The following is a 12199-nucleotide window of genomic DNA, read 5'->3' on the forward strand; positions in this document are numbered from 1 at the left end:
CTATAGATCTACTTCAACAAATTACTTCTTTACATATTAACAAAAAAGTAAACAAAGCTTAACGATACGAATTTTGCCTCGCTAAACCTGATCCTGGAAACCCGAATATGTCGTTAGGGAAAACGTTGGTTTTTCTTCATTTGGATTCTTTTTGGGAGGTTTACTGGTTTAACCGTTTTTATTGTTTTTTCTCATAAAGTCTTGGCTTGGTAATTTATTGTGATAGTTAGTGCTTGATCTTTTGCTCTCATTCGTTGGTTTTAAACAAAATGTCAAAATCTGAAAACTTTGATCGTATGCTGAGAGTAGTTCGATCTCATACCAAAGGTAAATTAGAGAATCAACGACAACCAGCTCTTTTGCTTTGTTCAATTGAAAAATACATAACTCAAAAGAAGCTCGAACTGTCTCCGGTCGTGTACATGTCAGCTTTAATTGCCCTTATAGCTCAAAGCGATAAATTAGATTACTCTCCTGTGTATTTATTGTCCATTGTGCTTCCAGCTGTCCCCGAAAAAGACAGGCTCACACATGTTAAAATACTAGAATCGCATCTTGTTCCTTATTTGAAGGAACAAGACACTGAAGCTCCGACTATTCGCTGTATTTTGCTATGCATACAGGAGTTCTTGTTTGCTATGATAATCGAGGATACCGATTTGCATTCGGAATGCTTTGAATTATCACTGACTGTGTTGTTAGAATATTCGATTGACTCCAGGCCAAAGATTCGTAAATGCGCTTTCCAGGCTTTACAAGGCGTTTCTGAGAGGAATGAGATTTCTTTGTCTTTTTTAACATCTCGTATCATAGGTTTATGTTCCCAAGTGTTTCGTGAATTACATGAATCCGTTTCATCAGAAAAAGCGAATGTCTCAACTTCTATTCATTGTATGCAATTGTTGGACGAGTTTGTTAATTTCCAACATGTAAGCGGTACTGACCTTGGAATCATTACCGGTTCTTTGGTTTCTATTTTGCAATCAGACATAACTTCTTCAGAGTTTGTTGTTCAGAAATCTACTTCATTACTCGCTGATCTTCTTTCAAAACGAATGGACGCTATACCTGATGCGTTTGTCGCTGACCAAGTGGACAAAATGCTTCAATGTTGGACCAAAGCTCCATTGGTTACTATTTTATTTAGTACTACATTTGCTAATAGAAGCCAAACCAAAGGAACAAAAAAGCTTATCCAATTGTTTGATCTTTTATTAGATTCTGCATCTGATGATACTGACAGTAATGAGTCCAAATATGGATTTCTTACTGAGGAAGACGATGGCTTGATTGAGAAGTACTTGGCAAATACATTGTCAAACAAGTCTATAGGTTTATCTGTGATTACCCATGTAGCAGGTAAGTTGTCAAAGTTGATTGGATCCGCTCGTTCGTCACGGCCAAAACGTACGTCTGTAATAAATACATGCTGTGCATACCTTACGCTATTCATGAAAGCAGCACGCAAGGAATATATCCACATATTGTCTGATACCTTAAAAGACATTGCTCGTGCAATTAACCAATGGAAAACCCCAAAATCAGGAGAAGTAAAGCAGCTGTTCAAGGTATCATTAGATAAATTGGGTATTGAGCAAACTTTAACCTCGTTGGCTCCCAAAGAGGAGCTTTCAAAATTTGAAAGATATTCTTGGCTAAAAGATATTATACTTGAAACCGAAAACAATGACTTTTCAGTTTTCCTTGACGTCTTCATGCCAATCATTGACTCTGGCTCTCCTCAATGGTGGTCAGTCCTTCCCGCCTTTTGTTCATCTGTAAACGATCCTAATGCCATGAGTGAGGAAGTATTAAAAAATATGGCTTCAGCTGTTTATCAACAAGATAAATATCGTGAACCTATCGCTAGATCGTTCACTTTACTTTCCAAAATTCCCTCAATTCATCCTATACTCTCAGAAAATGCAGGAAACATAATTGGTGTGCTTGGTAATATCCTTGCAACCATGCCTCCTTCTCATCCGTTAGCGCAATGTATAATTGATGCGATGGTATCCATATATTCTGCTTCTGGAGATAAGCAATCTCAAATTATACAGATGCTCATCAATTCTGCTCCTTTAAGTGATGCAAACTTAGGTAACAAAGCAATTGTCAATGTATTCCCTGGTCTGCTAAATATTGCTCCTGGTGACACGTGGAAGCCTTTCTTGCCTCATCTGGTAAAACTTTTCAATCAAAAACCTTTGAAGGAATCTCAGAGTGAAACATCCTCCCTAAAGTTTGGTGCTGGATTTGCTTACAAGTTGTTGAATGCTTGTCTTTCAAATACAAATATGGTGAAAACAGTATCACCGTTTATCGGTAACCTGGTTGAATCATTGGTCGACGTTGGTGCCAATATTCAGTCTAACTCAAAGTTTATTGTCCTTGAAAGATTTAAGACGTGGAAACTCCTTTTGAATTTATTACCGAAAGACGATTTACACTTAATATCTCCTTTAATAACGGAAACAGTTCTAGCATGCAAACATCATATAGCTGATGTACGTGCTAATGCCTATGAATTGCTTGTTGAAATGGGAAATGTAATGAAAGAGGGAGGAAAAATTGATCGTTCACGTATTCAAGGAGCTGATTCGAATGACCCAACGGTTCCTGCCTCTCTAGAAGAATATTTCACGATGGTATCCGCCGGTCTTTTTGAATCAACACCAAATTTAACGACATGTACAATTCTTTCTTTAACAAGACTTTATTTTGAATTTAAAGGTAAGTGGTTTAACTACAATGAATTAGCATTAACCTGTGTAGATGAAATTAATCAATCTACCACCGTCTCATTAATGGAGCTCATGGAATTAAATTTGTCATCGGGCAATCAAGAAGTCGCACGTACTGCTATAGGATTTGTCAAAATGTTTATTACAGTAAGTCCGAAGACTACAATAGAGCAGTTTCTGGATTCTTTGATGCCTTCAATTTTTCGATGGCTTAAAGAACACAACGCTTTTGTAAAGATTAAAGCGAAGCAATTGCTTGACAGAATGTTACGAGTATTCTCCTATAATGAACTTTCCCGATTCACACAAGATGATGCGGATAAGAAATGGTTGGAACGAGTTTTGCAGGTTCGAAATTCTCGAGCAGATAGGAAGGTTGAAATCGAGCATGAAGATGATGAAAGTGAAGCCGATGAGATGGATAATAACTATCATATCAACAATAACGATGTGCCATCTAATAACGTAGAAAGCAAGAAGAAAAATAACCGCCAAAAGGTCACTAACAAAAGAGGTGAGTATAAAACAGACAATATAATGTATGGAAACTAACAAGTACTGCTAGATTTTGGGAAGAAAAGGGTTAATCAATACAGCTCAAAAGCGGCTTCGAATAAAAAGCAGAGGAAATAGGTATAGAAACGTTTGCCGTCTAGGTTTCATTGGGTAAAGGTTCAATAAAATTCAATTCAATTAAGATAATTCGTGCTACCATCAACAACTATGTTTTTGTGAAATTGAATTAATTAATCATTGTACATGATTTTATTGAATTTACAACACGGAAGAACTACTATTTCAAAAAGACATAAACGCAAATATATATTATTAAACAAGTAATGACACCAAACCTTATGAAAAGAAAAAAACATTAACCATTGAAAGGGATTTTTATTTTTTAGGCTTTTTAAACAACGGGCATTCATTAGTATAACTTAAAAATGCATTGCGTAGAAACCCAATAATTTATGGATAAAACCCATCTTTGGATGACCAAAAAGTAAATTTCGGTGTAACTCTATCAATTATGTATAAAACTATTGATTCCTGATATCAGCACCACAGGAACATTCAGGATAGACTAGATGTTACAAACTTATTTCAAGTCTGCGTGGAATTGACGCAAAACTCGGTCGACATCATCCATAGCCAAAGTACGAACATCGGCTAATTTCTTGACGTGATTAGTACACTCCTTAGCTTGAGCGTCAGTCAAATGAAGGTTAAGTTGCTCGGCACGAGATTTAACTGCATTCCAACCAGTCAAACGAGAACCAACATGGACGTAACGGCTCATACCAAAATCTTCGGGTCTAAGGATTTCATATGTAGAAGGGTTGGCAAGGATAGCCTTGGCATGGATACCTGCCTTGTGGGTAAAAGCAGACATACCGGTGATGTAGTTGTTGAAAGGAATTTGGACCTCAACGGCGTCAGCGATAAGGTTTTCGAGATCACGAAGTTTCTTCAAGTTATACTTTCCAGTAACATAATCTCTGTCGGTGACATACATACGAGCCAAAAGGGCGCCAAGAGGAGTAATACCGTTACGTTCGCCGATACCAAGGACGGAGGTATCAATGTGGGTAGCACCAGCTTCCAAAGCACAGTAGGCGTTAGCAATGGCCATACCGGTATCGTTGTGGAAGTGGCATTCGATGTCACAAGAGACAACACCACGAAGAGTACGAACGAGGTCGTAAACTTGACGAGGAGTAGCGCAACCGACAGTGTCGGCAATACCAACACGGTTCACACCAATCTTGTCGACGGCCTTGTAAAGAGAAAGAAGGTCGACAAGGTCAGAACGGAAAGAATCTTCAGAGGAAAAACGGATTTCGATGCCCTTACTCTTGACGTAGTTGATGACCTCGGTAGCATTGTTGATAATATAGGTCATGTCTTTACCATGAGAGTACTTACGAAGGTATTGAGAAGTACCAATGACAACATCGACACCGTCGACACCGGTTTCGACAGCAACACGGGCATCATCCATGTGACAACGGATGTGGGTGAGAACTTTGCTTTTAAGACCCAAATTGCAAATAGCCTCACAATCACGACGAGATTGTTCAGAAGCAACGGGAGAGGTCAATTCAATGTAGTCAACACCAAAATCGTCCAAGGCTTTAGCAATCTCAATCTTTTTCTCGGTATCAAAGAAAGCATTAGCGAATTGTTCACCTTCACGAAGAGTGGACTCGATAATGGAGAAATTGTTTACACGGGAAAGAAAATCAGACGGGTTAGCTCCATAAGGGTTACGAGGAGGAACTACGGAAGGAGTTCCAGTAGCTTCATTGATGGACGACATTTTTGCAGTTGTAGGTTTGGAGGCCAATTGTGCGCTTCTCGTAGAAAACTTTGCACTTTGAGCAATTCGAAGAGAAGGAAAACGAACTAAATTCGAATTTCTAGCTTGCACTCTTCTGCTGAACTCTAGACAAGTTCTGTTACGGGAAAAAGAAAGACGCATATAATATATATATATATGTGGTATATGTAAATGGTAAGTTCCAAGTCGTTACGTTAACCCTAACCTGGACCAATTAAGTAAAACAGTCACTTAGGTATAGCGCAAAGTCCCTTTTATACGTAAAAAATCAATTTGATCATCCATTGACAATCTTCAAGATCACCGACCGATGAAACCGTAAAGTAAGGTGACTAATTCAGAGCCATTCAATTTTTGATGGCCGAATATAAGAAATTTGTTAATTGGGGCCTAGAAGTTTTATAGCCAATCGCTGATTAAAGAAACTAACCCTTCGAGAAATAGACGTATAAATTTAATGGAAGGTTATAGAGTGACTCAAACATGTGGTAAATCATCCAATAGAAACAAAGTTTTTAGTTTTTCCTTGTTACGTTGGCGGTCGTAAAATAAGCGTAAATGTAAACGACAATCGGGGGCAAATAACAGAGGCGGAAACAGAGGTAGAGGCAAATAAACACAAGGGGAAGGAATGCAAAGTAAGGCTTGGAGCAGAACAGACAGGAAAGGTAAGAAAGATTGTTTTCATCAGGCAGACAGAGCATACATAATGATGCTTCCAAGGATACTATAGAGACCAGACCTGTGATGTTGGACAGGATAGTTCCTCTAAGGGATATAAGCAAACATCAATTGAATGCAAGGCCATCCGATCTTTTGAAACACAAATCCCCAGTTTTAAAACAATAGAATTCTTAGAACATTTGTTTGATCCTTTGTTTCATGAATGGAATTTTAAAGAAAAGAAAGAGACGACAAAAGAAGACGACGGCAGGTTTCAGAGTTTCTGTGTTTTAAAAAAAGGGAAATTTTAACAAAATTAAGTGTTCAATGTTCAACATATGCATAGACTTGAGAATTAGATACAGAAGCAAAGAACGAGAAATCAATGCATTGACAAGTTGTATGTAAAAGTAAAAAAGCGTTAGAAAAAAAAATGAAAAGAAAGTACCAACCAAGAGCTGGGTGGATGGATGAATGGACTATAACACTTATGTCGACATAGAATCCACTTCTTTTGAATTGGTGGTTTCCATAGAATGATTTTGGGTATTATTAAGCAAAGTATGGCCAAGTCGTTTAGGAGAATCTCTGGTAACCAACTCGAATTTTCCAGGAAGATGGAAAGCAGCTTGTCGAAGAGCATGTCGAGCCAACTCTTCACGCATGCCTTCCCCGCCAACCTCAAAGACCACCTTTCCAATAGGTATACGTGCGGCCCAGTATTCAAAAGTTCCTTTTCCTTTTCCCATACGTGTTTCATTACCCTTCACACAGACAGGGATGTTGCAGGTGAAGCGAGTATAGATACAGGCATTCTTAATCGGCTTTAAAATTCTCTTGATCACCTGCTCGGCTGTTTCGAGTTGCTTGGCACGAAAACGAATGCTTCGATCATGAAGACGCATACCATAATCTCCCCACTCCAGCTGCGTTCCTTTTGTAGACCCGCCAGTAGGGACGGGAACTCTACCTTTTTGTGCTTTCTTAAATTTCACTCGTCGAGGCGCGTACTGATGACTCCAACGGAGATTTAGAGCTGTAGATCCTAAAGACCAGCATGATGCCTTTTCTTTCAGGAGATTTGAAGCAAGTCCAAAGGTTTTTTGGCTTTGTAGGCTTTGATTCTTCCAGAGATGCAACATTATTTTCTACAAACTTCACTAGTAAGCTTTCTAGGGTCTAATCTTGCCAATTACTACTTTACAACCGACAAAAGGTTCCAAGATTCAATAATTCTTTCGGGGATCCACTTTAAAACAAATTTACATAAATTATACGAGATTCTTTTAATTCGTCTCTGCTGCTGTAATTAAAAAAAGAAGAGATAGAATGAAATACAGAAAAATGCAAAGTGTAGTAGAAGCAAGTTGAAGGTATATTACCAATACCGAGCGCGTAGCAAGGTCAAAGGATACGTGTAGTAAGTTAGTATATTGTAGGATTAATTATTTAATGGAATGTATAAAATGATTTCTTATTTGTTACTTATATTGAAATGAAGAGAGATTGGCAATCAAAGTAAATACTTGGTTTGCTACTTTCACATTGGTTATGTGACAAAACGAGTTTTTCATTCAGGTTATAGAAACAAGTTAGCATGATACAAACCATTAAAATAAAATTTTTTTTTGAATATACAATGCTTTGAAGTATCAATTCTTGCTGATGGAAGACTGCCATCACTTTTGCCATGGTCTCAGAAAACCAAGCCCAAGGCAATATCGAAATAACAGGAAAAACAAAACAAGCGGTAATCGAATCCTGTTCTCATTAAGGGAAAGTTCCTGAAAATTCTTATAACTCAAGTTCCCCAGACACAGATTTCAAATTATAGTCGAACTCGGTGAAAGAAGCTGACATAAAACCACACGTCAGAATCATAACCGTGCTAATCCACGCATCTCTTGTTACTGGAGAATTCTTTCCATAAGCTGCTGAAAAAGATTTATGAATCCAGATGTCATTGTTTTTGGTTCACGAGCAAACTTTGAGCGTTCGACGTATTAGGAGGGAAATGTTCCAGAAAATATCTTTTGAGAATGGAGTCGTACACTGTAAAACCATCGCCCTGACTACTTGACGGCTAGTATAGAATAGCCACTTTGAGTAGTTTCTCGAATACAGGACATAAAATTGTTGTCGTAGCAATGAAAACGAACTATATGGATTCGACCAAGAGCTTTCTCATGTTTCTTCGGACAGCGGAAGGAGTCGTGTTGTCTTGTAATGCATGCATCGTTTGAAATTCCCAGTTGTCTAGTGTTCGAATCGACGTTGTTTTAGCCAACAGGTTGGTCGATCTAACAATTTCTGAGGAAGAAGAGCGTGACAAAAACGAAGAGTTGGGATTCAAAGTACTCATTTTTTTCACCTTCAATGGATTTTGCCTGCTAAGGAATTAATATGGATTCATAAGAGTTCGCCCAAATAAGAAAAAGGATAGGTATTGATAATAATTTAAACAAAATTTACATAAAAAAAAAACAATATATTACATGCAAATTTGAATTCAATGAACTCTGCTATGCATTACTACGGAAACGATGTTGGTTAAAGGTAGGGATGGACAACAGAACATATCAATGAAAAAGGGAAACCTGCAATTTATATATGACAATCAGAAAGCGGTTTTACTATCATCGCTTTTTTTATAAAAAAAAACTAAGAAAATGATATAGAAATTACCATTCTGATACTGTTGTAAACAATTCAACTTTGTCTCTGGTAAAACATGAAAATGGCATTGTAGCTAAACCAGAGAGAAATAAGTATGAAAATGAGAGGGTATTTTATGAAGTCATCCATATTTACGGCAAGAACGAGCAAAAGTTTTCTAGCGAAAGAAATACATGTAGGAACACAGTTTTCGTAAAAGTCGCTCTCAAAAACAATTAATGATGAAAAGCCATAGTCTTATTTCAGAACCCTTCTTTGGATTGACAATCTACTACAAAATGGTATGGTTTATTGCAATTCTCTTTATTTTCAAAAAATTCCTTTCCTTTGTTTATTTATATATCGTTTTAGACATAATTCTATGATATCGACTATTGAGATTCAGTACAATATTATAATTTTTCCAACTTTCTCTCCATGTATAAAGAGCCTTTTCTCGTTGAAAGAGTTGAACACTGCTGACTCTTTCTTGGATTTATCCACAATTGGACCAGTTTCGCATTTTTTTCTATTCCTATTGTTTTTATAATGATTTTCATTTTTTTTTTATTTATTGTTTCCTGCGAATGATATATTCATCCAAAAACAATCAAAAAATTGAAATAAATTACTGATAGATAAGATATTAGCTGCTGGTTGCTTCTAATATTAAGTCTTCCTCTCTTAAACGAGTTCGCAAACTAAAAGCTTAATTGTCGTTACCTTTCGCTAAATTAATGAACAGATCTTAAACTGAAGAAACCTATAATAAAAACCGAACAGATAATCTCGCGTTATGTGTCGAACATGCGTTTATGAAAATGGCTACGCCTTGAACAGACTAAGAAGTGTGCGAAGTAAAATTCTAAGGATGTTTCATTTTGAAAATCTGCATGTTCTAGAAAAGCGGGATTCTTGTCCCGCATATGATAGTTTTATGAGGAGTAGCAATTCACGGCTCCACCTCTATTCCTACCTCCCTTATTAGAATGTATTATTATTTGCGGGCGAGTTCACGGATAGCGTGAAAAAATGTGAAAATTGATCAATAAGAACATTCAAAAATGAAAGGAAAAAAAGGGATAATTTCTTGCCATAGATATGATACGATTCAATTTTCGAGAAATTTGTTACTTGCTTCGTGGTGCGTCTACCTCTTCTCCTATGCGACTTTTATTTCTTGGGGTTCATTTCTGTGTTTTATTCATTTATATTTATTGTTTTTCATTTATTATTTATTACTTATTACTTATACTTTGTATTGAATAGAATCCATACAAATAAGTAGGTGCTAAAAACCGGGTTGAGTTTTCTTCTGTAAACCAATAATTACGTAATATCTATCAGATATTGTTTTCTTCGTGTTACTCCACTTTCTTCCATATGTCCTGCTTGCAGAATGCCGAAACATCCTTTCGATCCTTTTTTTTTAAGAAAACGTTTCGTTTATTTGTTACGTAGTTTCTCGAAACCAATTTCCTCATGTTTGCCTTAGGAACTAGCCAAAAATATCCAAAAATAGGCTTCGTTGTTTCTATTTACCTTGTTGCTATGGCTTCTTGTTTATTTACTGCGCTACGAAATATTTGCTTACCGTAGTTTCATACGCTTTGTTATCGCTGTAGAAGGATTACCTGACAACAAGGGTACAATATGACACAATAATAAACAGATACCGACTCTCTCTTTGTCTTGTAAACAAAGGACCAGCCGCATAATCAGCCAATCAAATAAGGTACCGAAAATCTCCCTGGGTAGTAACACCTAATCGTCTTACGATTGGTTTGAGAAGTTTTGATACTTCTAATAAACAAAAGATACCAATCTCATATTATATAAAGACCCAAGACACTCTCACTTTTCGACAGGATAACCACCTCTGTGAGCATTCTTTAGCACGTGAAAAGGAATCATTAGACCTCTAAACACTCTTTTTTTTTAATAAGGACTCGAAACTTTTGGTTACATATATCGAGCAGCATTTGTTAGACAGTCATATAACAAAAATTTTCGCACATTTCCTGGTATATTGGTCTTTTTTGAAAGCCAATTCCAGTTTTGAATTTATCATTATATTTGTTAATTAGTTTTCTTATATTTCTAAAACTTACATATCACTCATTCTTTGCGATTTTGATACCTCTATTATCTTTTGGTTCCCATTCTATAGATTCCTTACGTCTCTCTTTTCATTTAGTATTCTCTTATTGTCTGTTATTTGAAGATTTAAATTCCCTTGCTTTCTTTACAAATTCTATCTTTGAGATTTCCTGAATTCATAGACTTTCAAGTTTTCGGTTTGCAACTTCCCTAAATCTTTGATTACATTCTTTGTCTCGATTTCTATACTCTCTTTTGCACGATGCCTTCGTTAAGTTCTATTGTTTCCTTTCTCACTACTACTTTCCTTCTTTTCCACGCTGTTTCTGCGTACGTGATCAAGCGCAATAACCCTGTCTTTGATTACACTTCTGAAAAGATTCGTGGTGTCAACGTTGGTGGTTGGCTTCTCATTGAAGACTGGCTCAATCCCGAGTTGTTTTCCCAATTTAATGGCAATAGCAATGCCCCCTCTGATGAGTGGGGATTCTGTGAAACCCTTGGTAAGGCTGAAGCTTACAATCAATTGTCTTATCACTGGGGCACTTTCTTCACTGCCGAAGATTTCGCCCGCATTGCTAGCTGGGGTATTAACGCGGTTCGTATTCCTATTGGTTATTGGGCTTTCAGCGTTGAAGACAATGAGCCTTACGTTCAAGGTCAAGAATTTTGGCTGGATCAGGCTATTGAATGGTCCCGCATGAACAATATGAAGGTTTGGGTCGACTTGCATGGCGCTCCAGGTAGTCAAAACGGTTTCGAAAATTCCGGTAAGACTGGTAGCGTCGACTGGCAAAAGGACGGAAATACTAACCGCACTCTTCAAATCATGTCTTACGTTACTGGCAAATATACTCAAGATTCTTACAAAGACGTCGTTATTGGCATTGAAACTGTGAATGAACCCTTAGGTAATTCTCTTAACATGGATGAGCTCAAGGAATATGACTTACAAGTCTATGACATGATTGCTAATAAATCCAACTCTGTCGCTACCATTGTCCACGATGCTTATGTGGACTTGTCGGAATGGACCTATGGCCCTATTTCTGGCAATATGTATAACTTGGTGATGGATATTCATCGTTATCAATTGTACGAAAGCGGTGAATGCTCCAAGACTTACAACGATCATCTCAACAGCATTTGCAGCCTCGGTGATCAAATTGCCAATAATCCCTACATCACAGTCACTGGCGAATGGTCTTCTACTTTGGCCGACTGTACCATTTGGAACAACAGTGAATCTTCCTCTTCCTTCATCGGTGTCAACAGTGGTAACATTACTACATGGACCAATGAGTACAGAAATGCTATTCGTTTGTTTATCGAGACTCAATTGGACCAGTTGGAGCGTGGCGCTGGTTGGTTTTACTGGACTGCTAAAACTGGTGGCCAGAGCGCTACTTGGGACATGGGTATACTCGTCGAGAATGGAATTTTCCCCCAACCTTTGACTGACAGAAAATTCTCTTCTTACTGTAGTTAAACTCATAATATGTCCACTAATATTATATCTTGGATCTACATATCTCTCGTTTGTTAGGGTTTTGGTGACCCCTGTATGCTTAACTTAATTGGTCGTTTCCGTTTATTATTATTATTATTATCAATAAAATAATCCTAATCCAAAATCGTTTCTAGTTGTAATGTCTTTCATGTGTAGCGTTTTTATTGTTTTTGTAAATATTACTAACAT

At 37.2% G+C, this 12199-nt stretch overlaps 5 protein-coding genes across 5 annotated transcripts; 2 read left to right on the forward strand and 3 right to left on the reverse strand.

Moving 5' to 3' along the window:
* The first annotated feature begins 52 nt into the window (after window positions 1-52).
* On the forward strand, window positions 53-3442 carry SPOG_03009 (rRNA processing protein Rrp12-like protein). The gene is made up of 3 exons (XM_013165670.1): window positions 53-2733; window positions 2776-3258; window positions 3310-3442. The coding sequence occupies exons 1-3, from the start codon at window positions 270-272 to the stop codon at window positions 3375-3377; spliced, it is 3015 nt and encodes a 1004-aa protein (XP_013021124.1). The 5' UTR covers window positions 53-269; the 3' UTR covers window positions 3378-3442.
* Window positions 3443-3524: 82 nt separating this feature from the next.
* On the reverse strand, window positions 3525-5276 carry SPOG_03008 (homocitrate synthase). The gene has a single exon (XM_013165669.1). It carries the CDS (start codon window positions 5221-5223, stop codon window positions 3841-3843), a length of 1383 nt encoding a protein of 460 aa, XP_013021123.1. The 5' UTR covers window positions 5224-5276; the 3' UTR covers window positions 3525-3840.
* Window positions 5277-6028: 752 nt separating this feature from the next.
* SPOG_03007 (ribosomal protein subunit L16) lies at window positions 6029-7160 on the reverse strand. The gene has a single exon (XM_013165668.1). It carries the CDS (start codon window positions 6885-6887, stop codon window positions 6234-6236), a length of 654 nt encoding a protein of 217 aa, XP_013021122.1. The 5' UTR covers window positions 6888-7160; the 3' UTR covers window positions 6029-6233.
* Window positions 7161-7294: 134 nt separating this feature from the next.
* On the reverse strand, window positions 7295-8311 carry SPOG_03006 (uncharacterized protein). The gene has a single exon (XM_013165667.1). It carries the CDS (start codon window positions 8105-8107, stop codon window positions 7904-7906), a length of 204 nt encoding a protein of 67 aa, XP_013021121.1. The 5' UTR covers window positions 8108-8311; the 3' UTR covers window positions 7295-7903.
* A 1914-nt stretch (window positions 8312-10225) lies between these two features.
* On the forward strand, window positions 10226-12134 carry SPOG_03005 (glucan 1,3-beta-glucosidase I/II). The gene has a single exon (XM_013165666.1). The coding sequence runs from the start codon at window positions 10763-10765 to the stop codon at window positions 11987-11989; it is 1227 nt and encodes a 408-aa protein (XP_013021120.1). The 5' UTR covers window positions 10226-10762; the 3' UTR covers window positions 11990-12134.
* Window positions 12135-12199: the final 65 nt, after the last annotated feature.

This window comes from Schizosaccharomyces cryophilus, assembly GCF_000004155.1.
Source record: "Schizosaccharomyces cryophilus OY26 unplaced genomic scaffold supercont4.1, whole genome shotgun sequence".
NCBI lineage: Eukaryota > Fungi > Ascomycota > Schizosaccharomycetes > Schizosaccharomycetales > Schizosaccharomycetaceae > Schizosaccharomyces > Schizosaccharomyces cryophilus.